Raw genomic sequence first — 27,996 nt, 5'->3', positions numbered from 1 at the left:
CCGCTCGAGCGCCAGACTGCCAGCGTCCCGCCGCCACCTGCCCGCCGCGCTCCCTCGGCTGCGCCCGTGGGTGCGTGGGCCTCGCGGAGCTTCGCGGGCCGGCTTCCCCGGGGGGGGGGGCCGCGGGAGCCCTTCATGGCGCCTGGGCTTCCGTGGTGCTGGCCTGGCCGCTGTGCGGTTTTTCCGCAGCAACATTTTCTTTCCTCTTTGTCTTTTTAAATTTTTTTTATTGGAGTTCAATTTGCCAACATATAGCCTGTCACCCAGTGCTCGTCCCGTCAAGTGCCCCCCTCAGTGCCCGTCGTCTTTTCTCCCCCGTTAAACCGACTCTTCGGAAGCGCTGTGCGGCCGCCGGAGCGCTTTCCCGGCCGTCGGCTTCTTGGCGCTTCTCCGCATCCCGGGAAGGTAGGTTCTATCATCAGCCCCGTCTTAGACAACAACGTTTTCACCCTAAACTGTGCATCTCTGTGAAAAGCAGCCCAGAGATGGGGAGCTGGAAGGAGCCTTGGCATCGACCACCCCGGGGCTCCCGCTGGCACTTTTCTACGGAGGTTGCCTCTGACCCTCCGGGCGCCCCGCCCCGGGCGTGCGAAGGGAGAGAGAACAGCTGGGTCGGGAGGTTCCGTTAGCCCAGGAAGCGGGGGGCAGGGTCTAGGTCACGTGCCCCGCGGAGCCCCCTACGCGCGCCCCGCGCCGCCCCAGAGACCTGGCGGGCCGCTCCGGAGCGAGCTGCGGTGCGAGTCCGAGGCAGCGCGGAGCATGGCCTGCGTCTCTCCAAGGCTTCCCCGTTTTAAAGGGAATGAATGAATGAATGAATGAATGAATGAATAACCGATCTGTCCCTATATTACGTTTTAAAATGTTTCTGTGCGTTGAAGTGAGTTATGCTTTAAAAAGAGGCACGCACCACATACAAGTTTAGAGCATGAGCCCAGGGGGCTCAGCGGTTGGGCGCCGCCTTCGGCCCAGGGCCTGATCCTGGAGACCCCGAATCGAGTCCCGCGTCGGGCTCCCCGCATGGAGCCTGCTTCTCCCTCTGCCTGTGTCTCTGCCTCTCTCTCTCTCTGTGTGTCTCTATGAATAAATAAAATCTAAAATAAATAAATAAATAAATAAATAAATAAATAAATAAATAAATAAATAAATAAATAAATAAAGCATGATAATAAAATCATGAAACTTTGAAACCACGACCTTAAGAAGTGGTGATAGAGTTAAGGTTTGTATAAGCCTTACTGTGTTCTTCTCCACAGCCACTGGTCTAAGTTCTCCAGGCACACTCACATTTTCATGCAGCACAACACACCTGTGGGATAAGCCCTGTTAGACCCACTTTACAGATGAGAAAACTAAGACCCAGATGAAGTTACTTGACGTGGTTGGTCTGAGACACAGGTAGCTGGCCCCGGAGTCCGTGTTCTCTCTCTCACAGCACCTACATCAAAATACTTACCTGCCGGGGATCCCCAGGTGGCTCAGTGGTTTAGCGCCGCCGTCAGCCCAGGGTGTGATCCTGGAGACCCATGGAGTCCCATGTCAGGCTCCCTGCATGGAGCCTGCTTCTCCCTCTGCCTGTGTCTCTGTCTGTCTGTCTCTCTCTGTGTCTCTCATGAATAAATAAATGAACTCTTTAAAAAAACAAAATACCTACCTGTCTAATTCTAACCCCATCCATGCTCCTGCCTCCTCCAGGAGTAGCCACTATCATGAATTTAGAGCTTAAGATTCCTTTTCTGGGCACCTGAGTGGCTCAGTTGGTTGAGCATCTGTCTTCAGGTCAGGGTCCTGGGATGGAGCCACGCATCAGGCTCCCTGCTCAGCAGGAAGTCTGCTTCTTCCTCTGCCTTTCACCCCACTTATGCTCTATCTCTCTCAAATAAATACATAAGTAAAATCTTAAAAAATATATTTCTTTTCATTGAAAAAGAAAATGGCCACTAAAACAACCCACAAACTGGGAGAACATATTTGCAAATCATATATTCCATAAAGTACTTGTATCTAGAATATATAGAAGACTCTACAACTCAATAATAAGAAGACAAACAGCCCTATTTAAAAACAAGCAAAGGAGTGCCTCAGTCCCTTAAGCAAATACCTTGGGCTCAGGTCATGATTCCATGGTCCTGGGATCTAGTCCCAAGTCAAGCTCCCGGCTCAGCGGGGAATCTGCTTCTCCCTCTACTCCCCAATGCTTGTGATCTCTCTCTCTCTCTCTCTCATAAATAAAATCTTTCAGAAAAATTAAAACGAGCAAGGTTTTTGGCTGCCTCAGTCAATAGAGATTCTGACTCTTGATCTCAGGGTTCAAGTCCCATGTGGGTGTGGAGACTACTTTAAAAAAAAAAAAAAAGTAAAGGCACCCAGTGGCAGGGAGGATGTGGAGCAGAAAAAACTCTCATTGCTGGTGAGAATGCCGAATCAGCCACTTTAGTAGTCAGTCTGGCAGTTTCTTAAATTAAAAAAAAATTATTTATTCATCAGAGACACACAGAGAGGCAGAGACACAGGCAGAAGGAGAAACAGGCTCCCTGTGGGAACCCCGTGTGGGACTGGATCCCAGGACCCCAGGATCCCGACCTGAGCTGAAGGCAGACGCTGAACCACTGAGCCACTCAGGTGTCCCTAAAAAAAACTTTTAAGTTAATTGTAGGTTCGTATGTATAAGAAATACTATAGAAAGTTCAGGTGTGCCTTGTACTCAGTTTCTCTTGATGGTAGCATATTGTAAAAGGATAGAACAATATAACAACCAGGATATTGACATTAATATAGTCAAGATGCAAAACATTCCCATTAAGGGGCACCTGGGTGGCTCAGTTAGTTAAGCATGTGCCTTTGGCTCAGGTCACGATCCCAGGGTCTGGGGATCGAGCCCAGCATTGGGCTCCCTGCTCAGTGGGGAGCCTGCTTCTCCCTCTCCTCCTTGCTTGTGATTTCTCTTGCTATCTCTCTCTCTTTCTCAAATAAATAAACAAAATCTTAAAAAAAAAAAAGTGTTCCCATTACAAGGATCCCTCAAGTTTCCCTCCCCCAACCCCCTTCTTAGTCCCTGATAAAGGGCCTCCATTTTGGTCATTTTGAGAATGTTTTGCAGTGGAATTATACAGTATATGACCTTTTGGATAGGCTGGGCCATATGTTTGCTGCATATTTAGTTGTTTTAAGAAACTACAAAATTATTTTCCAGAGTGACTAAACCATTTCACATTCCCATTAGCAGTGTGTAAGTGGTCCAGGTCTCCATATCCTGTTCTGCATTGGTGCAACAACTTTTGTATCTTAGCCATTCTGATAGATGTGTAGGGACACCTCATTGTTTTATTTATTTATTTATTTATTTATTTATTTATTTATTTATTTACTTACTTATTTACTTATTTATTTTTATTTACTTATGATAGACATAGAGAGAGAGAGGCAGAGACACAGGCAGAGGGAGAAGCAGGCTCCGTGCTGGGAGCCCGACATGGGACTCCATCCCGAGACTCCAGGATCCGCCCTGGGCCAAAGGCAGGCGCGAAACTGCTGAGCCACCCAGGGATGCCCATCATTATTGTTTTAATTTGCATTTTTCTTATGGGTAGTGATGTTGAACATCTTTTTATTTATTTTTTAAAGGTTTTATTTATTTGAGAGACAGAGAGAGAGCATGCATGAGCACTGGGAAGGGGTAGAGGGAGAAGCACACACCCTACTGAGCAGGGAGCCTGATGCAGGACTGATCCCAGGACTCTGGGATCATGACCTGAGCCAAAGGTAAATGCTTCACTGACTGAGCCACCCAGGTGCCCCACTGAACATATTTTTAAATGCTAATTTCCTGTTCCCTCTATTGAAATGTCTTTTGTCCATTTTCAAATTAAATTGTTTGTGTACTTGTTGAATTTTAAGAGTTCTTTATATATTCTAGATACTTGTCCTTTGTCAGATATGTTTGCAAATACTTCCTCCCACTCTTTAGCTTGTCTTTTCGTCTTTTCAACAGGGTCTTTCACAGAGCAAAAGTGTTTAATTTTGATGAAAGCCAATTTATCAGCTTTTCCTTTTATGGATTGTGCTTTTGTTGCCAAATCAAAGAATCCTTTGTCAAGCCCTAGGTTCAGAAGATTTTCTATGATTTTTTTTTCCTAAAAGCTTTATGTTTTACAGTTAAGTTCATGGTGCACTTTGAATTAAATTTTATATAAGGTGTTATTTCTTTTTTTTTTAGATTTATTTATTTATTTATTTACTTACTTACTTATTTATGGGGGGGAGAGAGAGAGAGAGAGAGGCAGAGACACAGGAGGAGGGAGAAGCAGGCTCCATGCCGGGACCCCGACGTGGGACTCCATCCCGGGACTCCAGGATCGCGCCCTGGGCCAAAGGCAGGCGCTAAACCGCTGAGCCACCCAGGGATACCCTATATAAGGTGTTAGATTTAAGTTAAGGTTTTGGGGTTTTCTTTTTTCCCCCTTTTTGGTGCTGTTGTTGTTTTCTGCTGGTGAATGTCCAATTACCCCAGAACCATTTGTTGAAAAGCCAGTTTTCCTCCACTTAATTGCTTTTGCAGCTTTATCAGAAAGAAGTCAGTTGAGCGGTGCCTGAATGGCTCAGTGGACTGAGCAGCTGACTTTTGGTTTGGGCTCAGGTCTTGGTCTCAGGGTCCTGGGATGGAGCCCTTTATCCAGCTCCATGCTCAGTGGGGAGTTTGCTTGAGGATTCTCTCTCTCTCTCTCTCTCAACTCTCTCTCTCTCTGCCTCCCCACACCCTGAATCTCAAATAAATAAATAAATCTGAAAAAAAAATAGGCAGTTGAGCATGTCAGTTGGTGACAAATTGCCTTAATTGTCCTGTATCTGTGAATTTCCTGATTTCTCCCAGCATCCTTGAAGGATGTTTTCATTGACCAAGGGATTCTGGGTTGACATTTCAACACTTGAAAATGTTGTGTCACGTCCTTCTGGCCTCTATAGCCTCTGATGAGAAATCAGCTATCATTGGAGTTGACATTTCCATATAGGTAAGGTGTTGTTTTTCTCTGGCTGCTCTCACAACTTCTCCTTTACTTATTTTTCATTAGTTTGACTAGGATATTTCTTGGATTTATCTTGTTTGGAATTCACTTGGCTTCTTGAATCTGTCATTTTTATGCCTTCTACCAAATTTGGAAAGTTTTCTTTGAGTATTTGTTCAGTCCTGCCCTCTCTTCTCCTCTCCTGAGATTCTCATAACATGATGCTTGATCTTTTTAAATAGTCCCACAAGTCCCTGATGCTCTGCTCATTTTTAACTCAGTCTGTTTTTCTGGTTCAGATTGGACAGTTTCAGTTGTTCTACTTTCCAGTTCACTGCTTCTTTCCTGCCCTCTCCTTTCTGCTTTTGAACTCATTCACTAGCTTTTAATTTCAGTTTTTGTTCTAAAATTTCTGTTGGTTCTTCCTTTAATCTAATGTTTCTTTGCTGAGACTCTATTTTTAAATTTTGTTTCAGGGATCCCTGGGTGGCGCAGCGGTTTGGCGCCTGCCTTTGGCCCAGGGTGCAATCCTGAAGACCTGGGATCGAATCCCACGTTGGGCTCCCGGTGCATGGAGCCTGGTTCTCCCTCTGCCTGTGTCTCTGCCCCTCTCTCTCTCTCTCTCTCTCTGACTATCATAAATAAATAAAAATTAAAAAAAATTTTGTTTCAGGCATGTTCATAAATGCTTGTTGAAACATGTTTATGCTGAGGTGGGCACTTGATGGGATGAGCACTGGGTGTTATTCTATATATATGTTGGCAAATTGAACACCAATAAAAAATAAATTTATTTAAAAAAAGAAACATGTTTATGATAGCTGCTTTAAAATCTTTTCAGAGAGGGCACCTGGGTGGCTCAGTGGTTGAGCATCTGCTCAGGATCCTGGGGTCCTGGGATCGAGTCCTGCATCGGGCTCCTCACTGGGAGCCTGCTTCTCCCTCTGCCTGTGACTCTGCCTCTCTCTGTGTGTCTCTGCCTCTCTCTGTGTGTCTCATGAATGAATGAATGAATGAATGAATGAATAAATAAAATTGTTTAAAAAAATAAAATTTAAAAAAAAAATAAAATAAAATCTTTGCAGAGAATTCTGCCTTTGTCATCTTGCTATTGGCATCTGGTGATTGTTGTTGTGCTGTCCAGTTTAAGCTGTTCCTTGTTTTTGGTATGATGCGTGATTTTTTATTGAAACCTGGACACTGGGTATTATGTCATGAGATCGTAAGTCTTATTTAAATTTTTATTTTATTATTTTATTTATTTATTTATGATAGTCACACACACACAGAGAGAGAGAGAGGGAGGCAGAGACATAGGCAGAAGGAGAAGCAAGCTCCATGCACCGGGAGCCCGACGTGGGATTCGATCCCGGGTCTCCAGGATCGCACCCTGGGCCAAAGGCAGGCGCTAAACCGCTGCGCCACCCAGGGATCCCTTAAATTTTTTTTTAAATGGTAGCTTCCTTTGACACCACTCCAGCAGGGGAAATGCAGGAGCTTCCTTGTTACTACAAGTGGGGGAAGAAGTCCAGGTCCCCCCCCTCGGCCCCAGTTGACACTAAGGCGGTGGTGTCCTCATAGTAATTAGCAGGACTGGGAGTTCTGGGGCTCCCTACAGATTTTCCCCTTATATGTCTCTGGTTGGTAAGGGTAGGAGTGCCTCATTGCTGCTCCTCCCCTGTAGCTTCCACAGACATCACGGGAGGGAGGTTTCTTTTTACCTGTGGTCAAAGGTGAAAGTCCTGACTCTTTGCTAGGTCTCCTCTGACAGCATTCAGTAGGAAGGGGTGGTGCATCTGAGTGCAGGACCCCATGTGACCACATATGTTACATGCCTATGAAGCTGGCTCTGAAAATAACCCTATAACTTCAGGTTGCTGCCTAGAGAGGGAGATTTTACAAAGCCCGGACCTAAATCACAGTCATCAGAAGCAGAGAGTAGTGGACAGGAGTCTGGATCTCAGGCCCTGCCACTTACCCACTGTGTGACCACGGCGTGCATTTCCCAGACATTTCCTGAGTGCTGTTCTCTACCAGCCATTGAGCCACATACAGAGGACATAGAAAAGATGGAGACATAGTCCTTGCCCTCATAAGCCTTGGCACTGCACAGACTCCTGGAATCTGGATCTTTTTTCACTAAGTGCCTCCAAGATCATTCTCTCAGTTTATCTAGATCTGATTCATTTTAGTTCTGGAAAGAATCTGTAATGTGGATATATCGTATTTTTTTTTCAGCTGTTGCCCTATTCATAGATCTAGGTGGTTTCCATCTCTGTGCTATTAAAAACAAGGGACATCCTCATTCACGCCTCATTTTGAAGCCTGAGTGGATATTTCTCTGGAACAGATTACGAGAAGTAGAATTGCTGAGGCAAAAGGTACATGCACTTTAAATAGATATTGCCAAATTGCCCTCTCCTCAGTGATTGAAAGTACTGGTTCCTTGCACCCACTTCAACATTTAATATTATGTTTTGCCAACTTGAGGGAAGAAAATAATAGCTCTTCTTCTTTTTTTTTTAATTTTCATGATTACTAATGAAATTGAGCTTCTTTTCATGTGGCCACTTTTATTTCTTCATATTCTTTGCCCGTTTTTCTATTTCATTGTCCTATTGATTTGCAGGAATGTCTTTTTGTCATCTCTGTATTAATCTTTGTCATATATGCTGCAAATACCCCATTTCTTTTCTTATATTTTATTTATTTATTTGAGAGAGAGAGGGAGAGAGCACAAGCAGAGGGAGAAGCAGACTCCCCGCTGAGCAGGGAGCCCGATGCAGGGCTCAATTCCAGGACTCCAGAATCATGACCTGAGCCGAAGGCAGCTGCTTAACCAACTGGACCACACAGGCAACCCACAAATACCTCATTTCTTGTTTTCAACTTTGTTGATGGCTTTGTCATGTAGAAGTTTAAATATTTATGTAGTATAAGTATTTTGTGTCTTAGTTTTTTAAATTTCTTTATTTAAAAAGATTTTTAAAAATGGATTTCTTCCTGAGAGACACAGAGAGAGAGGCAGAGACACAGGCAGAGGGAGGTGCCAGCTCCCCGCGGGGAGCCTGGCATGGGACTTGATCCCAGGACCCCGGGATCATGACCTGAGCCGAAGGCAAGATGCTCAACCACTGAGCCATGCAGGTGCCCCATGTCTTAGTTAGTTTCATTTTTTTTTTTTAAGATTTTACTTATGTATTTGAGAGAGAGTGCATGGGCATAAGGAAGGAGGGGCAGACGGAGAGGGAGAGAGAGAATCTCAAGCAGACTCATACTGAGCTCAGAGCCTGATGCAGGACTCAATCCCACAATCCTGAGATTGTGATCTGAACTGAAAACAAGAATTGGATCCTGAACCGACTGAGCCACCCAGATGTCCCTGTGTCTTCTTTGTAAGATCTCTTCTCTTCCAAGGTTGCAAACATATTCTTTTTAAAAATACTTTGATAGAGTCTTTTTGAATGGTTTTATTTATCGTGGAATGCTAATCGACTATGTAGGGTCATAAAAACACACTGCTAGTAAGGGTGTACTTGTGGTTAGACTTTAGGGCACTGGGGCTCCCCAATCCTGCTGAGTATTAGTTACCAGCCATCCAGCACTTCTCTGGCCAAGAATTCTCACATTTATTGCTCTCATGTGGTGGCTGATGCCTCTATTTTTGTCTGCTTGTCACAGGTGGGGAGAGAGGAAGTCCGTCACCTTTTTACTTCACATGAGTCCCCCAACCAGTTATCCTGATAGGGTCTGTCCTGCTCCCCAGATCTATCACTCTGACGAACAGTCGGAGGCCCCCACCCCCACTCCTGGAGACTGTCCACCTTTCAGGATGACGCTCTCTGCCTATATTTTGTGCTTTGATTTTCTCTGCCAACCTCATTCTGTGTGCCTTCCATTTTTGAGGGATTCCTTGTAGCTTCTAGTTTAACAGGACACCAAGTTTTGTTTTCCAGCACTCTTACGGATTTATTTTCAGCTCTACTTTCTTTTACCTCTGTGGTATGAGGTAGGAGGGAGGGGCAGTATACACAGGTGGCAGTCTGATGTCTGGGCCCAGTGACCACTGAGAACTTTCCTATTGTCCTGACACTGAAAGCTGACGAGGTTCAGCATAGAATTCTTTTTTTTTTTTAAACTGTTTTTTTTTTTTTTTAGGATTTTCTTTATTATTCATGAGAGACGCAGAGAGTGAGAGAGAGAGAGCGGCAGAGACACAGGCAGAGGGAGAAGCAGGCTCCATGCAGGGAGCCTGATGTGGGACTGATCCTGGGACTCCAGGATCACTCCCTGGGCCAAAGGCAGGCGCTCAACCACTGAGCCACCCAGGGATCCCCAGCATAGAATTCGTGAGTCACAATCATTTTCCCTCAAAACTCTGTAAAAAATGACTCCACTAACAGTATTGCATGTGGCAATTCTGATACCATTCTGCTTCTTTATTCTTTTTAGGTAATCTGTCCCCTTCTCCTTGCCCCGCTTTAATGTTTTCTTTTCTTTCTTTCCTCTTTTTTGATGATTTTATTTTTTAAGTAATCTCTACACCCAACATGGGGCTCTAGCTCACAGCCCTGAGGTCATCCCTGTCTAGCTCCACTGACTGAGCCAGCCAGGTGCCCCCTTAATGTTTCCTTTATCCTGAAAATTCAAAAATCTTATCAGAGTATGTATACTTAGTGTGACTTTTGCCTCATTAAGTTAATCTAAGAGCATGTGATTAAGAGTCAAGGCTTCCTTTACTTTGAGGAACATTTGTATCTTGTGGCTTCTCCCTCAACTCTCTTCTTCTTGATATTCTTATTTGATGACTGTTTAGTCTTCTAGGTTTGTCCTCCACATCTCTCAACGTTTCTATTCCTTATCTTTTGCTTCTGTCTACTGGGAGAATTTCTTGGTGTTTTAATGCACTTATTCACTTTTTTAAAATAGTGTCCAATCATTTTTATTTTTATTTATTTATTTTTTAAATTTTATTTATTTATTCATGAGATACAGAGAGAGAGAGAGGCAGAGAGACAGGCAGAGGGAGAAGCAGGCTCCATGCAGGGAGCCCGATGTGGGAATCAATCCCGGGACTCCAGGATCACACCCTGGGCCAAAGGCAGGCGCCAAACCGCTGAGCCACCCAGGGATCCCCCAGTCATTTTTATTTTTATTTTTTAAAGATTTTATTTATTTATTCATGATAGTCACACAGAGAGAGACAGAGAGGCAGCGACACAGGCAGAGGGAGAAGCAGGCTCCATGCACCGGGAGCCCGACATGGGATTCGATCCCGGGTCTCCAGGATCGCGCCCTGGGCCAAAGGCAGGCGCCAAACCGCTGCGCCACCCAGGGATCCCCCACAGTCATTTTTAAATAGTATCACAGTTTCCATTTCATTTTAAAATTTAGGGCACCTGGCTGGCTAAGTTGGTGGAGCATGCAACTCTTGATCTCAGGTTCATGAGTTCAAGCCTCATGTTGGGTGTGGAAATTACTTAAAAAATAAAATTTAACTGTTGGCCTGGATCAGGATAAATTTTGTATTACTGTCTGCCCCAGTTTCATAGATACAATATCTTCTTGAATATTGTTGAGAATACAAAATCGGGCATTTCTACCTTTCTTCTGTTTGGGGGGTAACAATTGCATAGGAGACCGTGGATTGCTCTTATCATAGTGCTGAATTCCTCCTTTTTTAAAAAAAAAAGATTTTATTTATTCATTCATGAGAGACACAGAAAGAGGCAGAGACATACACAGAGGGAGAAGCAGACTCCTCACAGGGAGCCCGATGTGGGACCCGATCCCCGACCCCTGGCATCATGCTCCAAGCCAAAGATAGACGCTCAACCACTGAGCCACCCAGGTGTCCCTAAATTCCTCCTTTTGGACTACCATTTCTTTTCATAGGACTTTTTTTTTTGTTTCTTATCCTTACAAAGAAATATCCATGTTTGTTCTGTTAGGAGCTGAGGTGAGTTCTTTTTTTTTTTTTTTAAGATTTATTTATTTATTCATGAGAGACACAGAGAGAGAGAGAGGCAGAGACACAGGCAGAGGGAGAAGCAGGCTCCATGCAGGGAGCCCGACGTGGGACTCGATCCCGGGTCTCCAGGAACAGGCCCTGGGCTGAAGGCAGCGCTAAACCACTGAGCCACCCAGGCATCCCTGTGAGTACCTGTTTAAATGTTTAAAGAATGTTTACAATGTTTAAGTCTGGAGGAAGAAACAATAGAACAGTTCATATAACTTTACTCTTTTTTATTTATTTATTTTATTATTATTATTTTTTAAGATTTTATTTATTTATTCATGAGAGACAGGGAGAGAGAGAGAGAGAGAGGCAGAGACACAGGCAGAGGGAGAAGCAGGCTCCAGGCAGGGAGCCTGATGTGGGACTCCATTCCGGGTCCCCAGGATCACGCCCTGGGCTGCAGGCGGCGCTAAACTGTTGCGCCACTGGGGCTGCCCAACTTTATTCTTTTTTAAAAAATAGTTTATTTTATTTATTTGAGAGAGAGCGAGAGAGCATGAGCAGGGGTAGGGGCAGCAGAGGAGAGGCAGAGGGAGAAGCAGGCTCCCCACCGAGCAGGGAGTCCAACATGGGGCTTGATCCCAGGATCCTGGGATCATGACCTGAGCCAAAGGCAGATGCTTAACCAACTGAGCCACCCAGGAGCCCCTAACTTTATCTATCTATCTATCTATCTATCTATCTATCTATCTATCTATCTATCTATATCTATCATTTTTAAACTTTACTCTTTTTAAAACCAGCTTTGTTAGGACGCCTGGGTGGATCCTGGGCCTGATTCTGGGATGCTGGATCGTGTCCCACATCGGGTTCCCTATGTGGAGCCTGCTTTTCCCTCTGCTTGTGTCTCTGCCTCTCTCTCTGTGTCTCTCATGAATAAATAAATAAAATCTTAAAAAAATAATTTAAAAAACCCCAACTTTGTTGATATATAATTGGCATATGACAAACTGTTGATATTGGTATTTGATACACTAATATATACTTGTGAACCATCATCACAATTAGGAGAATGGGCATATCTGTCACCCTCCTTATTTTTTTAAGATTTTATTTATTGGGCATCTTAAATAAAGATTTTATTTATTTATTTATGACAGACACACAGAGAGGGAGAGAGAGAGGCAGAGACACAGGCAGAGGGAGAAGCAGGCTCCATGCAGGGAGCCCAACATGGGACTTGATCCTAGGTCTCCAAGATCCAGCCCCAGGTTGAAGGCGGCACTAAACCACTGAGCCACCTGGGCTGCCCATATCTGTCACCCTTAAAAGCTTTCTTGTGTGCTTCTGTAATCCCTCCATCCCATCTCTCCCTCTTTGTACCTCCATGAAAACGTATTTGTATTTTGTAAAATTTTACATAAATGTAATCCTACAAAAAAAATGTAATCCTACAGTATATATCCTTCTCTTTTGTCTTTCACTTAGCAAAATTATTTTGAGATTCATCCTTATTGTTATGGCAATCAGTAGTCCATTCCTTTTATTGCTGAATATATCCCTTTATATGGATAACGTGTTTATTTATTCACCTGTTCATGGATATTTTGGTTGTTTCCACTTTGGGGCTATTACAAATAACTTGTTGCAAATATTTGTGCATGTGTCATTGTATGGATTACATCTTCTTTCTTGGGTAAATACCTAGAGTGGAATGGTAGGTAACACAGCAGGTGTATGTTTTTATTTTTAAAGAAAGTTTCAAACTCCAAAACCTAGTCATATAATTTTATATTCATATCAGCAATGCTTGAGAATCTCAGTGATTCCACTTCTCATCAATGTTTGGAAAGGTCAGTCTTTTTAAGACAGTCTTTATTAGGTATGTAGTGATATCTTACAGTTTTAATTTGCATTTTCTTTCACTAGTGACTAGTAATGTTGAGAGTTTTTTCATGTGCTTATTTACCAATTGTTTATCTTCTGTGGTGAAATATCTGTTTAATTCTTTTGCCCATTTAAAAAATCAGTTGTTTGTTTTCTTACTATTGAGTCTGAGTTCTTTATATATTCTAGACAGATCTCTTTATTAGATATATAATTTGCAAGTATTTTCTCCCAAGTCTGTGGCTTGTCTTTCTATTCTCTTAATAGTATCTTTAGAAGAGAAGAGGTAAATTTTGATGAAGTCAGGACACCTGGGTGGCTCAGCAGTTAGGGGTCTGCCTTTGGCTCAGAGCATGATCCCAGAGTCCCGGGATCGAGTCCTACATTGGGCTTCCTGTATGAAGACTGCTTCTCTTTCCTTGCCTGTGTCTCTGTTTCCCTCTCTGTGTCTCTCATGAATAAATAAATAAAATCTTAAAAAAACAAACTTAAAAATTTTGATGATGTCCAGCATATCATTTTTTTTATATGATGGATCATGATTTTGGTGTTATTTCAAGACTTCTTTGCTTAATCCATAGCCTCAAATATTTTCTCCTGTTTTCTTCTAGGAATTTTATAGTTTTAGGTTTTAGATTTAGGTCTATGATTAATTTTGAGTTACTTTTATACATGGTATGAGATGAGAATCAAAGTCCACTTTTTCCTATATAAATACCCAGTTTCTTCAGGACCATTTATTGAAAAGACTTTCCTCCAATGAATTACATTTGCACCTTTGTCTAAAATCAATTGACAGTATGAGGATCTGCTTTTGTCCCATCTCTCTTGATATCAACAATTTCATATTGTTTTGATTGCTGACCAACTTTGTTTTTTTCAAAATTGTTTGGCTATTTTGGGTTCTTCACATTTCTATATGCACCTTTGATACAGCATATTGGGTTTAACAACCAAAAAACGCTGTAAGTTTTGTTACAATTATGCTGAATTTATAGATCAATTTGAGGATGGAATCCGACCCATGACCATGGTATATCTCTTCACTTATGTAGGTCTTCCTTAATTTCTCTCAGCAGTGTTTTGCAGCATTTAGTGTACAGATCTTGCACACATCTTTTGTCAAGTTTTCCCCTATATAAATGGTATTTTGAAATATTTCAATTCCCAAATATTCATTGCTATTATATATAATTGAATTTTAAAAGTTTTTTTGAATTAAAAAATTTTTTAAACATACTTTATTTTTTAGAGCAGTTTTATGTTCACAGAAAATATAATTTACTTTTATATATTGATCTTGTATCTTTCAACCCTGCTAAACTATAATAGCTTTTTGTTTGCTTTCATAGGATTTTAATATACAATCATGTCTGCAAAATAAAGACAGTTTTATTTCCTTTATAATCTGGCTGACTTTTACTTCTCTTTCTCTCTGTCTCTCCTGTTCTCTCTTTTTTTAAAAGATTTTATTTATTTATTCATGAGAGACACAGAGAGAGGGAGAGTCAGAGACACAGGCAGAGGGAGAAGCAGGCTCCATGCAGGGACCCCGATGCAGGACTCGATCTCAGGACTCCAGGATCATGCCCTGGGCTGAAGCCAGGCACTAAACTGCTGAGCCACCCAGGGATCCCCCTCTTTCTTTTTTTTAAAGATTATATTTATTTATTCGAGAAACAGAGAGGCAGAGACACAGACAGAGGGAGAAGTAGGCAGAGGGAGAAGCAGGCTCCATGCGGGAAGCCCAACGTGGGACTCGATCCCTGCTCTCCAGGATCATGCCCTGGGCTGAAGGCTGTGCTAAACTGCTGAGCCACCCAGGCTGCCCTCTCTCTTTCTTTTTATGTTAAGTTTTATAGCTCATTGAAAAGAGTGGTCATCTTTTATAATGGCTGATTATGATCATAAGATTTGAAAAACATTAGTTTAATCAATGAACAACGTTATGATATATTTGCAAGTGAAATGCTTTTGTCTCATTTGAAATTTGCCAGAGCAATTGATGGAAAAAATGTTAAAGCTCTTTTTTGAAATAGACATAAATAATATTATTTTTAAAAAAGATTTTATTTATTCATGTGAGACACAGAGAGAGAGGCAGAGACACAGGCAGAGGGAGATGCGGCACTCAATCTCAGGACTCCAGGATCACAACCTGAGCCAAAGGCAGACACTCAACCACTGAGCCAACCACTGAGCCACCCAGGTGCCCCCACAAATAGTGTCAAATATATATAGGGGGCCGAATCATTGCAGTAATAGGGCTCTGACTCTAGAAATCTGTTACTTAAAATATAGAATTTGACTTAAGGAAAAATTGGCAAGTGATCATAAGTCAGATTTTCAAATGTTAGGTTGGTTATTGGACTAGAGTAGGCAGGGTAGGGGAAGTTTGATGTTCTGCTTTATTATTGACATCATTGCCCTTTTCAGTATGGTAGGTTTACTAATGGTGTAAGCGGCTATTACTTTTCTCTTTTGGCTGAGTTCATTGTCTAAAACTTCTAGTATGTTGTGTAGAAATGATGAAGGCTTTCATCATCACACACTTGCTTTATTCCTGAACTTACAGGGTAAGTACTCAGTATTTTACCACTGAGTATATTGTTAGCACTAAGTTTTTCACTAATGTCCTTCATCAGGTTGAGAATGTTCCCAACTCCTCCTAGTTTGCTAGGAGTTGTTTTTGTTTTTCTGTTTTTTTTTTTTCAGAACAGATGTTGATTTTATCAAATGTTTTTCTATGCATCTATTGAGATAATCATATGCTTTTTCTTTTTTATTTTTTTAAAGATTTATTTATTTATTCATGAGAGGCACAGAGAGAGAGAGAGGCAGAGACATAGAAGAAGCAGGCTTCCTACAGGGAGCCTGATGCAGGGACTCAATCCTGGATCCTGTGAGCTGAAGGCAGATGCTCAATCGCTGAGCCAACCATGTGTTCCTCATATGCTTTTTCTTTTTTAGTTCGTTAACATGGTAAATTATGTTGATTGGCTTTTGAGTGTTGAACCAACCTTGCATTCCTGAGGATAAACTGCTTTGGTATTGTGTATTATCCTTTTTATATGTTTTTAGTTTTAAGTTAAGATTTTCTTTTTAGGGATCCCTGGGTGGCGCAGCAGTTTAGCGCCTGCCCTTGGCCCAGGGTGCGATCCTGGAGACCTGGGATCGAATCCCACGTCGGGTTCCTGGTGCATGGAGCCTGCTTCTCCCTCTGCCTGTGTCTCTGCCTCTCTCTCTCTCTCTCTCTGTGACTATCATAATAAAAAAAAAGATTTTCTTTTTAAATATATTTTTTAATATTTATTTACTTGAGAGAGAGAGTGAGAGGGAGAGTGTGAGCACATAGTGGAAGAGGGAGCAGAGAGACTGACATGAGGCTCAATCCCAGGACTCCAGGATCATGATCTGAGCTGAAAGCAGATGTTTAATTGACTGAGCCACCCAGGTGCCCCTCAAGTTAAGATTTTTTTCTTTTTTTTTTAAGATTTTTGTTTATTTATTCATGAGAGACAGAGAGAGGCAGAGGCACAGGCAGAGGGAGAAGCAGGCTCCCTGCGAGGAGCCGGATGTGGGATTCTATCCCAGGACTCCAGGATCATGACCTGGGCCGAAGGCAGAGGCTCAACCACTGAGCCACCCAGGTGTCCTGGAAGCTATTTATTGATAAATACCTTATTTAACTTGCTTGTTCTTTTTTAAAAAAAGATTTTATTTATTCATGAGAGACAGAGAGAGAGAGGCAGAGACACAGGCAGAGGGAGAACTAGTCTCCATGCAGGGAGCCCCATGTGGGACTCAATGCCGGGACTCCAGGATCATGCCCTGAGCCAAAGGCAGGAGCTTACCCACGAGCTACCCAGGCATCCCAAGATTTTCTTAATAATATTTCCCTCTATGTTTATAAGGGACGTTGTCCTATAATTTTCTTGTGTCATCTTTGGTTTTGATATCAGATAATGCTCTCCACATACAGTGAGATGGAAAGTATTCTCTCCTCTTTTTCTGGTAGAGTTTGTGTAGAGTTAGTATTATTTCTTCCTTAAAAGTTTGGTAGGAAGTGCCTAGCTGGCTCAGTTGGTTAAGTGTCTGTCTGCCTTCAGCTCAGGTCATGATCCCAGGGTTCTGGAATCGAGTCCCATGTCAGGTTCCCTGCTGGGCGGCGAACCTACTTCTCCCTCTCCCTCTGCTTCTCCCCCTGCTTCTCTCTCTCTCTCAAATAAATAAAATCTTAAAAAAAAGTTTGGTAGAATTCACTAGTGAAGTCATGTGGAGTTTTCTTTGTGGGAGACTTTAAATTATTTAAAACTTTAAATTATTTAAAATTTAATGTCTTTAATAGACATTGTGTTATCAGGTGATGTACTTCTTCTTGCATGAGCTTTGGTATTTTGTATCTTTTTTTTTTATTTTTATTTTTTTTAAAAAATTCTTTTTTTAAATTTTTTTAAATTTTTATTTATTTATGATAGTCACACAGAGAGAGAGAGAGAGAGGCAGAGACACAGGCAGAGGGAGAAGCAGGCTCCATGCACCGGAGCCCGACGTGGGATTCGATCCCGGGTCTCCAGGATCGCGCCCTGGGCCAAAGGCAGGTGCTAAACGGCTGCGCTACCCAGGGATCCCGGTATTTTGTATCTTTTAAAGATTTTGTCCAGGGATGCTTGGGTGGCTCAGTGGTTGGGTGTCTGCCTTCACCTCAGGGTGTGATCCCAGGTCCAGGGATTGAGTCCCACATCTGGCTTCTGTGAGGAACTTGCTTCTCCCTCTGCCTGTGTCTCTGCCTCTCTTTGTGTCTCTCATGAATAAATAAATAAATCTTAAAAAAATAAAGATTTTTGTCCATTTCCTCTATGTTGTCGAATTTATTGGTATGGTTTATACTATTCCCTTATTACCATTTTGGTACCTGTAGATTCTGTGTCATTGCCACCTTTATCATTATTTTTTTTTAAGATTTTATTTATTTATTCATGAGAGACAGAAAGAGTGAGAGGCAGAGACACAGGCAGAGGGAGAAGCAGGCCCCATGCAGGGAGCCCGATGTGGGACTTGACCCCAGGTCCCCAGGATCACGCCCTGGGCTGAAGGCAGGTGCCAAACCACCAAGCCACCCAGGTTGCCTACCTTTATCATTCTTGATACTGACCATTTGTATCTTATTTTTTTCTGGTCTCATCTATTGACAGAATTACACATTTCATTGACCTCACAAAACCAGCTTTTGGTTTTACTGATTTTTTTCTATTGTTTCTCTGTTTTCTATTTCAATTATTTTCACTTTAATATTTCTTATTTCAATTCTTGTGCTTATTTGGGCTCTATTTGCTCTTCCATTTCCAGTTCCTTAAAGTGGAAACTAAGGGATTCATTTGGGACATTTGTTATTTTCTAATATAGATATTTTTAGTGGTGTATTTTTTTCTCTATGCACTGTTTTAACTGCATCCCACAGATTTTGATATTTTTTCATTTTTGTTCAGTTCAAAATACTTTCTTTTAGACTTTTTAGTTCACTCACATTTTATTTAAATGTGTGTTGTTTAGTTGGGGATTTTCCAGGGGTCTGTCTTTTACTGATTTCTAATTTAATTCCATTGTGGTCAGAGAACATACTTGAAATGATTTTTTTTAAGTAGCCTATACACCCACCGTGAGGCTCAGACTCACAACCCTGAGCTCTAGAGTTGAATGCTCTACTGACTGAGCCAGCCAGGTGTCCCCCAGAAATGACTTTAAGCTTTTAAATTTATTGAGGTTTGGTTTATGATTGAGAATATGATATGTCTTGGTAAATATTTCTTGTATATATGAAACTAAGCACTCCTCAGTTTTAAACATCCCTATTTCTGTAATTTTTTTTTACTTAAAAAAAATTGAGAGAGAAAGAGGACATGTGCAAGCTGGGGCAGAGGAGGAGGGAGAGGGAGAGAGTATTTTGAGCATACTCTGTGCTGCGTGTGGAGCCTCACACGGGGCTTGATCTCAAGACCCTGGGATCATGAACTGAGCTGAAGGCAGACACCTAACCAACTGAGCCACCCAGGTGCCCCCATAGTTTTGTAATTATTGTTTAGTTACATGCAGAGTAATTTAAGGACAGTAAAGTCTATTGTCTTGAATCTGACAATGTCTATTTGATGTCTTCACGCCTCTTAAAGGCAGACTCTATATCCTGTTTGCCTTTCTCTCCCCATAGCATTTTTCCTGACCCCAAATAGAAGCTCAGCAGACACTGGTTCAATGGATGGATGACACTCAGAAATAGTTAGGCCAGGTTCTTATTTTTTTTAATAAATTAATTTTTTATTGGTGTTCAATTTACCAACATACAGAATAACACCCAGTGCTCATCCCATCAAGTGTCCCCCTCAGTGCCCGTCACCCATTCACCCCCACCCCCCGCCCTCCTCCCCTTCCACCACCCCTAGTTCGTTTCCCAGAGTTAGGAGTCTTTATGTTCTGTCTCCCTTTCTGATATTTCCTACCCATTTCTTCTCCCTTCCCTTCTATTCCCTTTCTCTGTTATATTCCCCAAATGAATGAGACCATATAATGTTTGTCCTTCTCCGATTGACTTATTTCACTCAGCATAATTCCCTCCAGTTCCATCCACGTTGAAGCAAATGGTGGGTATTTGTCATTTCTAATGGCTGAGTAATATTCCATTGTATACATAAACCACATCTTCTTTATCCATTCATCTTTTGATGGACACCGAGTCTCCTTCCACAGGTTCTTATTTTTGATTCAGAAAATATCCTTGTGCTATGTGACCAGACTGAGTCTCACACACCTTTATGTCTTTGCATCCCTACAGGACTTTGCACGTAACTTGACACACCACAAGTGCTTGGGCAGCATTGTTGACATTGAATGGAACTAGAGAGACAGCCACAAAGGTGCTGCCTCAGACTGGTGGGATCTAGGCCACTCTGTGGCACTTGACAAACTGCTCTGGCCACAGTTGGAGAGGCTGTCCTGTCATAAAGCCCCCTAAGACATGATGTCACACACAGACACCTCTCTCCTTACAAAAGGGAGGGGCTGTGGTGTTGGCCTCACAGACTTAGCTGGGCTCCCGTGCCCTCCTCAGGCTCGGCCCTAGAGCTTGAAGAGAGGTGAGCAGGACACTGCCTGGACGCTGATATGATCAGAGGGTGCTCTGCAAGTCGCTGAAATCACCAAGATTGGCAGCAAGTGGGCTCAAAGGCTGCCCTCAGTAGAGCACCTGAGCAGGTGAAAATTGGCTTTACAACTCTTAGCTTCCCTTTCCCCATCTTTCCTACCTGGCATCCCCTTCTCCCTCTCTTCCTCTCTCCCTCAGGATCTGTTTACTTTCCTCCTCCAGACCGCCTCTTGGAAAAAGCTGGATAACTTTGCTCACACCAAGGTAGAAATGACTAATGGCCCAGGGAACGGAGGGCAGCCACCTCCCTGAACAGGGATGAAAGGGTCTGGGAGAAGCAGAGGATGGGTGGGTTTGGCGGCAGGGAGTCGAGGGAGTCCCATCTGGGGGTGCCTGTATTCTCTGCTGAGGGTGGGACAGGGGGAGGAGAGGGTGGAAAGCTGAAGGGAGATTCTGAATTTGGCCCTGGAGAGATGAGGGCCCTCCCTTGGGGCACAGAGACTCACAAGGCGGCATCGGGTCCCAATCACATCGGAGACCTTGACTTTACCGTGAGCTTCGCTCATAAGGAGTTCCACACTGCAGGGGGTACTTCAGACAGAAAGGGTCTTTTGAGGAGGCCACGCATTTCCCTTAGGACTCCCTAAATTGTAAGAGTAAATGATAATGATTAAAAACTACCAATACTCTCAAATATTTTCTGTTGCACAGTGTTTCTGAAATAACTAGCCACCTACATCTGGGGTCATTTTATACCAAATGCTCAGTCGAGTGACACCTGAATTCTATCCCAGACCCCTTTTCCCATCCTGATTCTCTGAGAACTGCCTTTCCAGCTCTGAGGGCATTGAAACCAGCTTTTGTTTGGGACTCTGAGGTCTTGGGAGAAATTCCTGAGCATTTTCCAAGCTAGCCCATTCTGTCCTGAGTTTGGCCCTGGCTGTGACCAGCGGGCCATCCCCCCGGGAAAGAGGGTGGCCCATCGCTTGTCCCATCGCATGGCCCATACCCCACCAGGTAAAGGAACACGGGATCAGGCCTGCTGATGCACTGATGGTTGACCATCTTTTCTTCGCAGAGTGAAAATGGTGTTTGGACTGGGCTGCCAGAGAGAGAGGTAAAGTTCAGGTGGGCCCAGTGCCTTGAGTGACCAGGAAAGGGGACGCCCACTTAGGTCTAAAAGGAAAGGAGAATAGAGTTCTCTGTTCCCCTTTCCTTGACTGTTCCAGTTTCTCTGTGACTCAGGGTTGGGGCAGAAGGCCTGGTCCTGGCTGGTGGGCCGTGCCTCTGTGTGTGCACCTGTGTGTGCATGCGCCCTGGGAGCCACTGTCCGACAGTGTCAAGATGCTCTGCTTGTGCCAAGGGGAAGGGGTCCCAGAAGAGGTGGGCGAGTCCTGGGGATACAAATTCTGATCTGGATTGTGGGATCTGTCAGTCCCAGAGTAGGGCTCTTGGAAGACTCCGGGAGAAGAGCTGGTCCAACGCTGACTGCCCAGCCTGGGCTGGGTGCTTGCTTTCTGGCTGGGATGGCAAGGTGGGGCCAGGGAGACAAGAGCAGAAGAAGAGGAGGAGTGTGTTTAGGCTCTGAGTCTGGCTCTCAGTGGAGGCGGAGGCACAGGGCCTGCCGAGCCCTGATCCAGTTAACAGATTTGCGCACCCACAGTGTCGGATCCCCCTGGTGGAGCTAGTCCTGGGGTTTGGAGCGGGAGGGAAGGTGGTCCCCACTCACTAGTGAGGGCACGGGGCACCCAAGCTCTACCCTCAACTTCACTTTCCTTCCAGGCTCTACAAGCCCCTGTACATAGTACACGTCTTCATTCTTGCAGGTAAGGGCGCTGGGGAATGCAGGGGCGGCCCGCTGGTTCTGGCCTCAGGGCCGCCCCACTCTCTGGTTGCTTACTGGGGCTCCCAGGGCCTGGCCGTGCTGCTCAGAGTCAAGGCTGCCCTCTGTCTCTTTCTTCCCTTGGTACCTTTGCAGTGAAACAGATTTAAACCCATGTTTGATTCTGAAATCCCCCCTCCCCTCTGGAAACCCATGAACCGAAACCCACACAACCTCACGTCCTATAGCAGTGGTCTTCAATGTTTGCCTGCACACCTGTGGAAAAAATCCAACTTCCCTCATACACATTAACACCCAGCTTCTTTCATTCCAAGTTTAGTTTAAAGGGATACAATTTCTGGTATATTGTAAATAAATACTGACATTTTAGAGTAATGGTATCACTCTTAAATGTTTTAATTAGTCTTTCTTCACTCATTGCAGGAGTGGTATACTACTATTTTCAGGGGTCTGTGGGGAAGCCAGCCCCTGACCACGAGATTGCTGGGGAACCTTCCCAGGTAGGCACTGAGGAGGCCTAGAGGCCGGGGTAGCCTCACTGTAGCTTGAGTAGAGGTCACGCTCCTTGGTTCTTAACTGTGTGTGTGTGTGTGTGTGTGTGAGAGAGAGAGAGAGAGAGAGAGAGAGAGAGAGAGAGAAAGAGAAAGGGAGGGGGAAATGTGAGGGCTCTGCAGAAATTCACTGGTTTTCTGGTAAGGTGTCCAAACAGAGGCTCCATCCCTCATAGGCTGGCTGTGTAGTCATCCTGGGGCTCTGTGGCAGTGGCGTCCACAAACCAAACAGATGATCCCTCATTGATGTGAGTAGCTCTGGAATGTGGTTCAGCGCTCTTATATGGACGACGTGGTGAGCCTGCCTGGGGTCACATACTGTCCTCCATGGCCCAGATCCAAGGACCTAGGGCAGAAGTCCCTGCTCCCAGCCCTGGTCAGAAGAACAAAGGTGGGTCCCGGACACCCACCTAGGGTCACATGCCGAAACACGTGCTGTCCACCTGTTAGGTCCCGCAAGCCTCACAGCAGCCCTGCAGCTCGCATCTCATGTAGATGGGAAACAGCCCCCAGGGACACAGTGCCTGGATCCAGGCTGCCAGGGTGACAGGAGAGGACCACATTCCTGATCCCCGGAGGCCTCCTGCTCTCTGCACAATGTGGCTGGGAACAGGGGACTCCCATAGAGACAGGTCGTCTGTGGCCCAGAAACACGGAGTAGATGCGTGACACCTCCCGGCTGACCTTCCAGAGGCTGGGAGCCCCGAGGAAGGCCCATAGGTGCCTTGGATGGAGACCACAGAGTACAACTCTGCTTCCTTTCTTTTTGTTGTTTAAAGTTACTAGTCAAATTTCCATTTAAAAAAGTTTTATTGTCATCAAAGCTATGCTCCGACATCATCTGGTGCTTTAAAGTTTTAAGACCTGGAACCAAAAAATGGCTGCCTTTGCCCCAGCCCGCCCACCGGCGCTTTCCCCAGGGTTGGAATCCTCCCAGCCTCCAACCTTCCCAGCTGGAGCCTTTCATTTTTCCATGTTTCTAATTAGCAAGCTTATCCTGCTTTGTCTTCATTTCTCAGATTTAGACAGCCGGTGAGGATTTAGCTCCCGGGACAACTGTACATTCGCTGCCCCTCCAACACACACGTCCACCTCCCTCCAGCCTTCCAGTGTAGTTACAGCCCTGTTTTGGGATCGTGACATTTTATTACTTATTTTCTTTAATGATTTTATTTATTTATTCATGAGAGACACACACACACAGAGAGAGAGAGAGAGGCAGAGACACAGGCAGAGGGAGAAGCAGGCTCCATGCAGGGAGCCAGACATGGGACTCGATCCTTGGTCTCTAGGATCACGCCCTAGGCTGAAGGCGGCGCTAAACCACTGAGCCACCCAGGCTGCCCAGATTGTGACATTTTAAATCTGAGTAATGACATTTTCAATTGTTAAAATCTTTTAAATAACATGGTTGCCGTTCTGCTGATTTTTAAAATTTTTTATTTAAATTCAATTTGCCAACCTCTATAGTACAACACCCCTTGCTCATCTCATAAAGTGTCCTCCTTACTGCCTGTCACCCAGTTACCCCATCTCCTCACCCGCCTCCCCTCCCACAACCCTTTGTTTCCCAGAGTTAGAGAGTCTTCCATGGTTTGCCTTCCTCGGTTCTGCTGATTTTTATATCATTTTGGGTTTTCAGCTCCCCTGTGCTTCCGTGGCCGAGGGCTCTTTTTGGACAGCGGGGTAACCACCACCACAATTAAGAAACAGAGCAGTTCCGCCGTCCCTTCAAAAAATTCCTCTGGACTCTTGTGCAGTTGGCCTTCCCCTCCCCCGCATCCAGCTGACAGTTTTCCATTCCTATCGTTTTGCTTTGCAAGATTGTCCTGTAAGTGGGGGCACCCTGCGTGTAGTCTGGTCCCTCACTGAGCTTGGTGCACCTGAGACGTCTCTGGGTGCAGGCGCAGCACCTTGTTTCTCCTTGATGCTGAACGGGTGTCCTCCATGGGAAGGACTGCAGGTTGTCTGCTCAGCGCCTAGGAGACATTTGGGTGTTTCCAGTTTGGGACAATTACAAATAAAGTCGCTGAAGGGGCGCCTGGGGGGCTCAGTTGGTTAAGTGTCTGACTTTTGATTTCAGCTCCGGTCATGATCTCGGGGGTCTTGGCATCGAGCCCCACATTGGGGAGCAGGGACTCTGCTTCTCCGTCCCCCCTCCCCCATTCATGTTTTTTTTTTCTCTCTCTCTAAAATAAATAAATAAAATCTTTAAAAAACAAAACAAAACCACTATAGGGGCACCTGAGTGGCACAGTTGGTTAAGCTTCTGCCTTTGGCTCAGGTTTTGATCCTGAGGTCCTGGAGTTGAGCCCCTGCTTGGTGGGTGGGTGGGGGGGATCCTGCTTCTCCCTCTGCCCCTTCCCCTGCTTGGGCTCTTGTGCTTACTCTCTCTCTCTCTCTCTCAAATAAATACATAAAAATCTTTTTTTTTTTAAGATTTTATTTATTCATGAGAGACACAGAGAGAGCAAGAGGCAGAGACACAGGCAGAGAGAGAAGCAGGCCCCATTCAGGGAGCCCGACACAGGACTCGATCCCAGGTCTCCAGGATCACACCCCGGGCGGAAGGCAGGCAGGCGCTAAACCACTGAGCCACCCAGGGATCCCCCATAAAATCTTTTTTTAAAACCCACTATAAATCTTCATTTAGGGCTGACATTTTTAAAATGAGAATAGTATTCCACACTGAGTCACGTACCATGGTTACTCTTCTTAGCGTGGCATTTTGTTTTTGCCTCTTTTTTCTGTTCGCTTCCTCTCTACGTACAATTAATATACCCAGGCTCTCTGCCAAAAATATCAATCCCCTTGCAGTAGATTTACACAAATTAGGTGTTTAATGGAATGATGGTTTTCACAGAGCATATCTCACGGGGCGGCCCTCCCACTGCTCCCATAGGGACAGGATGCTCAGCTGCCCTGGGACCTCCCTTTCTTGGCAATCTGGGGAGCCCCTGTCACTCCTTTATTTTAATGGAATGCAACCGCTAGGGGAACCTCTGCTTCCTGAGGGGTAGTCTTCAGATATTACATGTCTGCCATGGTCTTAATTCATATGCGACTATGAGTTTGGGTAGGTATAGAATTCTAGACTAGAAATATTTTTTCTCATAGAGTTTGAAGATCCAACTTCCTTGTCTTCTGGCTTCAAAGACTTTCAAAAAGAAGTCTGACGAAAGTTGAATTCCTAAAACAGGCTTTTTTTCTTTGTATTTTAGAAGTTTTTGGGTTCCTTGTCCTGAGGGTTCTGAAATGTACTGATGACAAAACCCGGGGTAGATCTCCCTCATCCATTGTCCTGGACACTGGGTGATTCCTTCTCTTCTGGAAACTCACATCCCTCATCTTTGGGAAATGGTCTTGATAAAAAAGGGACATATTTATCTGGTATCTCTCCCTGCCACTTCAATCTGCTGTCTCTGTTTCCTCTCAGAAAGCTCTAGGAGTTCGCAGTGGGAGCTCCTGATCTCTTCTCTGTTCTTTCTCGGGAAAATTTTTTTTTCGACTTTACCTTCTACATTTTGATTGGATTTTTCCCTCCCAGTATTCTATCATATTTTTGTTTTTAAGAACTGGAGGCTTTTTAAACATTTCTGTTATTTATTTATTTATGATTCTATTTATTTATTTCACACAGAGCACAAGCAGGGGGATCAGCAGGCAGAGGGAGAGAGAGAAGCAGGCTCCCTGCTGAACAGAGAGCCTGACCTGGGACACGATCCCCAGGACCCTGGGATCATGATCTGAGCCAAAGGCAGATGTTTAACCCACTGAGTCACCCAGGCGCCCTGAACATCTCCGTTTTAGAGTCTATTCTTGTTTCATGAATGCTAAGTTTTAACTTTCTAAAGACATTAGTTATTGTTTACTTGAACTTTTCTTTTTCTTCAAACTACTGGTAATTTTTAGGTGTCTGTGTATGTAGGCACTGACTGTGGATTAGTGTGTAGCTGAGGTGACCCTGAGAGGTCACCTCAGCCTTCCCTCCGTCCTTTTTCTCCTCGTCATGCAGCTTGTAGGGGAGTCCTTGAGGCCGGTGTGGGGGCCGATGGATAAGTGCTACCCCGTGACCACTCAGGTGGGTAAGGGCTGGGGGCCCCCTGGATGTGGGGCGTTGGCCTGGGCACCCTGGGTGGGTACAGAGAGGAGGTGCAGCAGGGAAGGACCCCCAGCTGCTCACAGCTGTGAATCACTCTCCTGTTTGCTTCTGCAGAGACGCAGAGTCAAGAGCGAGAAGAAGCCAGCCTCTGAGGTGAGTGAGGCTTGCCCCGGCCGGGGCTCGCTTGTCAGGGCTCCATGAGACGCGGAGACACCCCAGCTCATGGCGGGGGCGTCCCAGGGCTGGTGGCAGGGCCCCCCAGGAAACTGGCAACCCGCTGAGAAGGGAAGGACTCCCTTGGGAAGACACAACTACACACCGCAGGCCAGAGAACAAGGCAGGAGGGAGAGGACCCTTCTGCCCATATCCCGCCCTCCTGACCCCCTGCAGGCTGTGCCCTCCAAGGCGAAGGGAGGACTGAATGGTGCTGCCCCTGAGGGGGAGACTGACATCTTGTCCCAGCGTGAGGGGGAAACAGCTGGCCCTGGGCCCGCTGGGAAGGAGGTGGCTGAGGAGGAAGAGGTGGCAGGGGTCCCAGGCTGGGAGGTAAGGAGGCGGGTGGGCTATCTGGAATGTTCCCGGCACCGTCCTACTGAGAAGCCCAGGAGCACTGCAGGATGGAGGTCATGGGAAGGAGGGCAGAGCTGGGGGGATGGGGCACCCAAGACCCCTGGGCCAAACTGCCATCCCAGTGGGGCAAGGGGCCCTACAGAGCCCAGAGGCAGCAGCCATGGTGTGAGCCAAGAGTGGGTCTGAACCCTGCCTCCCCCGACTTCCTGTGAAGCGAGGCCTCAGTTTCCCTGTCTGTGTAACATGGGGCCTATCTTCTTCCACTACTGTGCCCTGTCTTTCTTCCCAGGAAAACATCCAGGTCCGCAAGGAGATTGCAGTATACACCTCTGGTAAGACCGCCGGCCCCACAGCCCTGCAGCAGGCCCACCTCCCTCCCTAACCTGGGGACACAGCAACAGCACAGACACCGGCTCCTCTCAGGCCCCTGGCCCTGGGGTGGGGCAGAGGAAGCCCCGGCAGCCAGATGCCCGTCCCCCCTGAACATCTTCCTGGTTGGCAGGAACTTGAGGCCTCCCCCCTTGGGCTGGAGGAGCAGCGTCAGAGGGAGCCCTGGCCCTGGGGAAAGGTCCCTCCCCAGCAGGGGACCCACAGGGCATGCCGGTTTGTGCTCGTAGAAGCCTCTGAGATGGAGAGTAAGGAGGGAAGGCCTGGGGGCTGGGTCCCCCAGCTCCTGAGGAAGCTCTGGTTGGACTGGTTCCCAGCCCCTGACATCCCGAAGACTCAGAACCACGAATGACCAAGCACCCAATAAATGCACAGACTTGCTGCTTCTGCAGGCCCTGCTACTTCCTTTCCGGGGCTTCATTGAAACCCAGTGAGGCCCCTTCCACACTCCCTGCCACACCTGCTCCTCTGGAGAGGCCCTCCGACTCGGAGCCAAGGGACAGAGCAAGTTCCCTGAACGTGGGGGAGCTCCATGTCAGGAGGGCGTTTAGAAGGTGCTGGT

At 45.3% G+C, this 27,996-nt stretch overlaps 1 protein-coding gene and 1 long non-coding RNA gene across 13 annotated transcripts; one reads left to right on the top strand and one right to left on the bottom strand.

Annotated features, from left to right (window-relative positions):
* The first annotated feature begins 4 nt into the window (after positions 1 to 4).
* On the top strand, positions 5 to 27,806 carry LOC129511718 (uncharacterized). Of its 12 annotated transcripts, none has more exons than XM_055328666.1 (10): positions 5 to 405; positions 10,986 to 11,155; positions 19,673 to 20,091; positions 21,060 to 21,098; positions 21,764 to 21,807; positions 22,248 to 22,324; positions 26,391 to 26,456; positions 26,592 to 26,630; positions 27,337 to 27,379; positions 27,665 to 27,799. In XM_055328666.1, the coding sequence occupies exons 4-10, from the start codon at positions 21,067 to 21,069 to the stop codon at positions 27,784 to 27,786; spliced, it is 423 nt and encodes a 140-aa protein (XP_055184641.1). In that variant the 5' UTR covers positions 5 to 405; positions 10,986 to 11,155; positions 19,673 to 20,091; positions 21,060 to 21,066; the 3' UTR covers positions 27,787 to 27,799. The 12 variants fall into 12 exon arrangements, 11 of the variants coding, with proteins under 11 accessions (XP_055184641.1, XP_055184635.1, XP_055184636.1 ...); XM_055328660.1 differs by adding an exon at positions 26,868 to 27,023 and having other exon boundaries at positions 26,391 to 26,630; XR_008664888.1 differs by having other exon boundaries at positions 26,391 to 26,630; positions 26,868 to 27,379; positions 27,665 to 27,680.
* Positions 416 to 2,259, bottom strand: LOC129511719 (uncharacterized). The gene is made up of 3 exons (XR_008664889.1): positions 2,099 to 2,259; positions 1,237 to 1,306; positions 416 to 1,074 (listed from the first exon to the last, which is right to left on the bottom strand). It is a non-coding gene; the product is annotated as an uncharacterized LOC129511719 (long non-coding RNA).
* Positions 27,807 to 27,996: the final 190 nt, after the last annotated feature.

This window comes from Nyctereutes procyonoides, unplaced genomic scaffold (assembly GCF_905146905.1).
Source record: "Nyctereutes procyonoides isolate TBG_1078 unplaced genomic scaffold, NYPRO_anot_genome, whole genome shotgun sequence".
In the NCBI taxonomy this organism is placed as follows: domain Eukaryota; kingdom Metazoa; phylum Chordata; class Mammalia; order Carnivora; family Canidae; genus Nyctereutes; species Nyctereutes procyonoides.
This window is presented reverse-complemented; position numbering and strand designations above follow the sequence as displayed.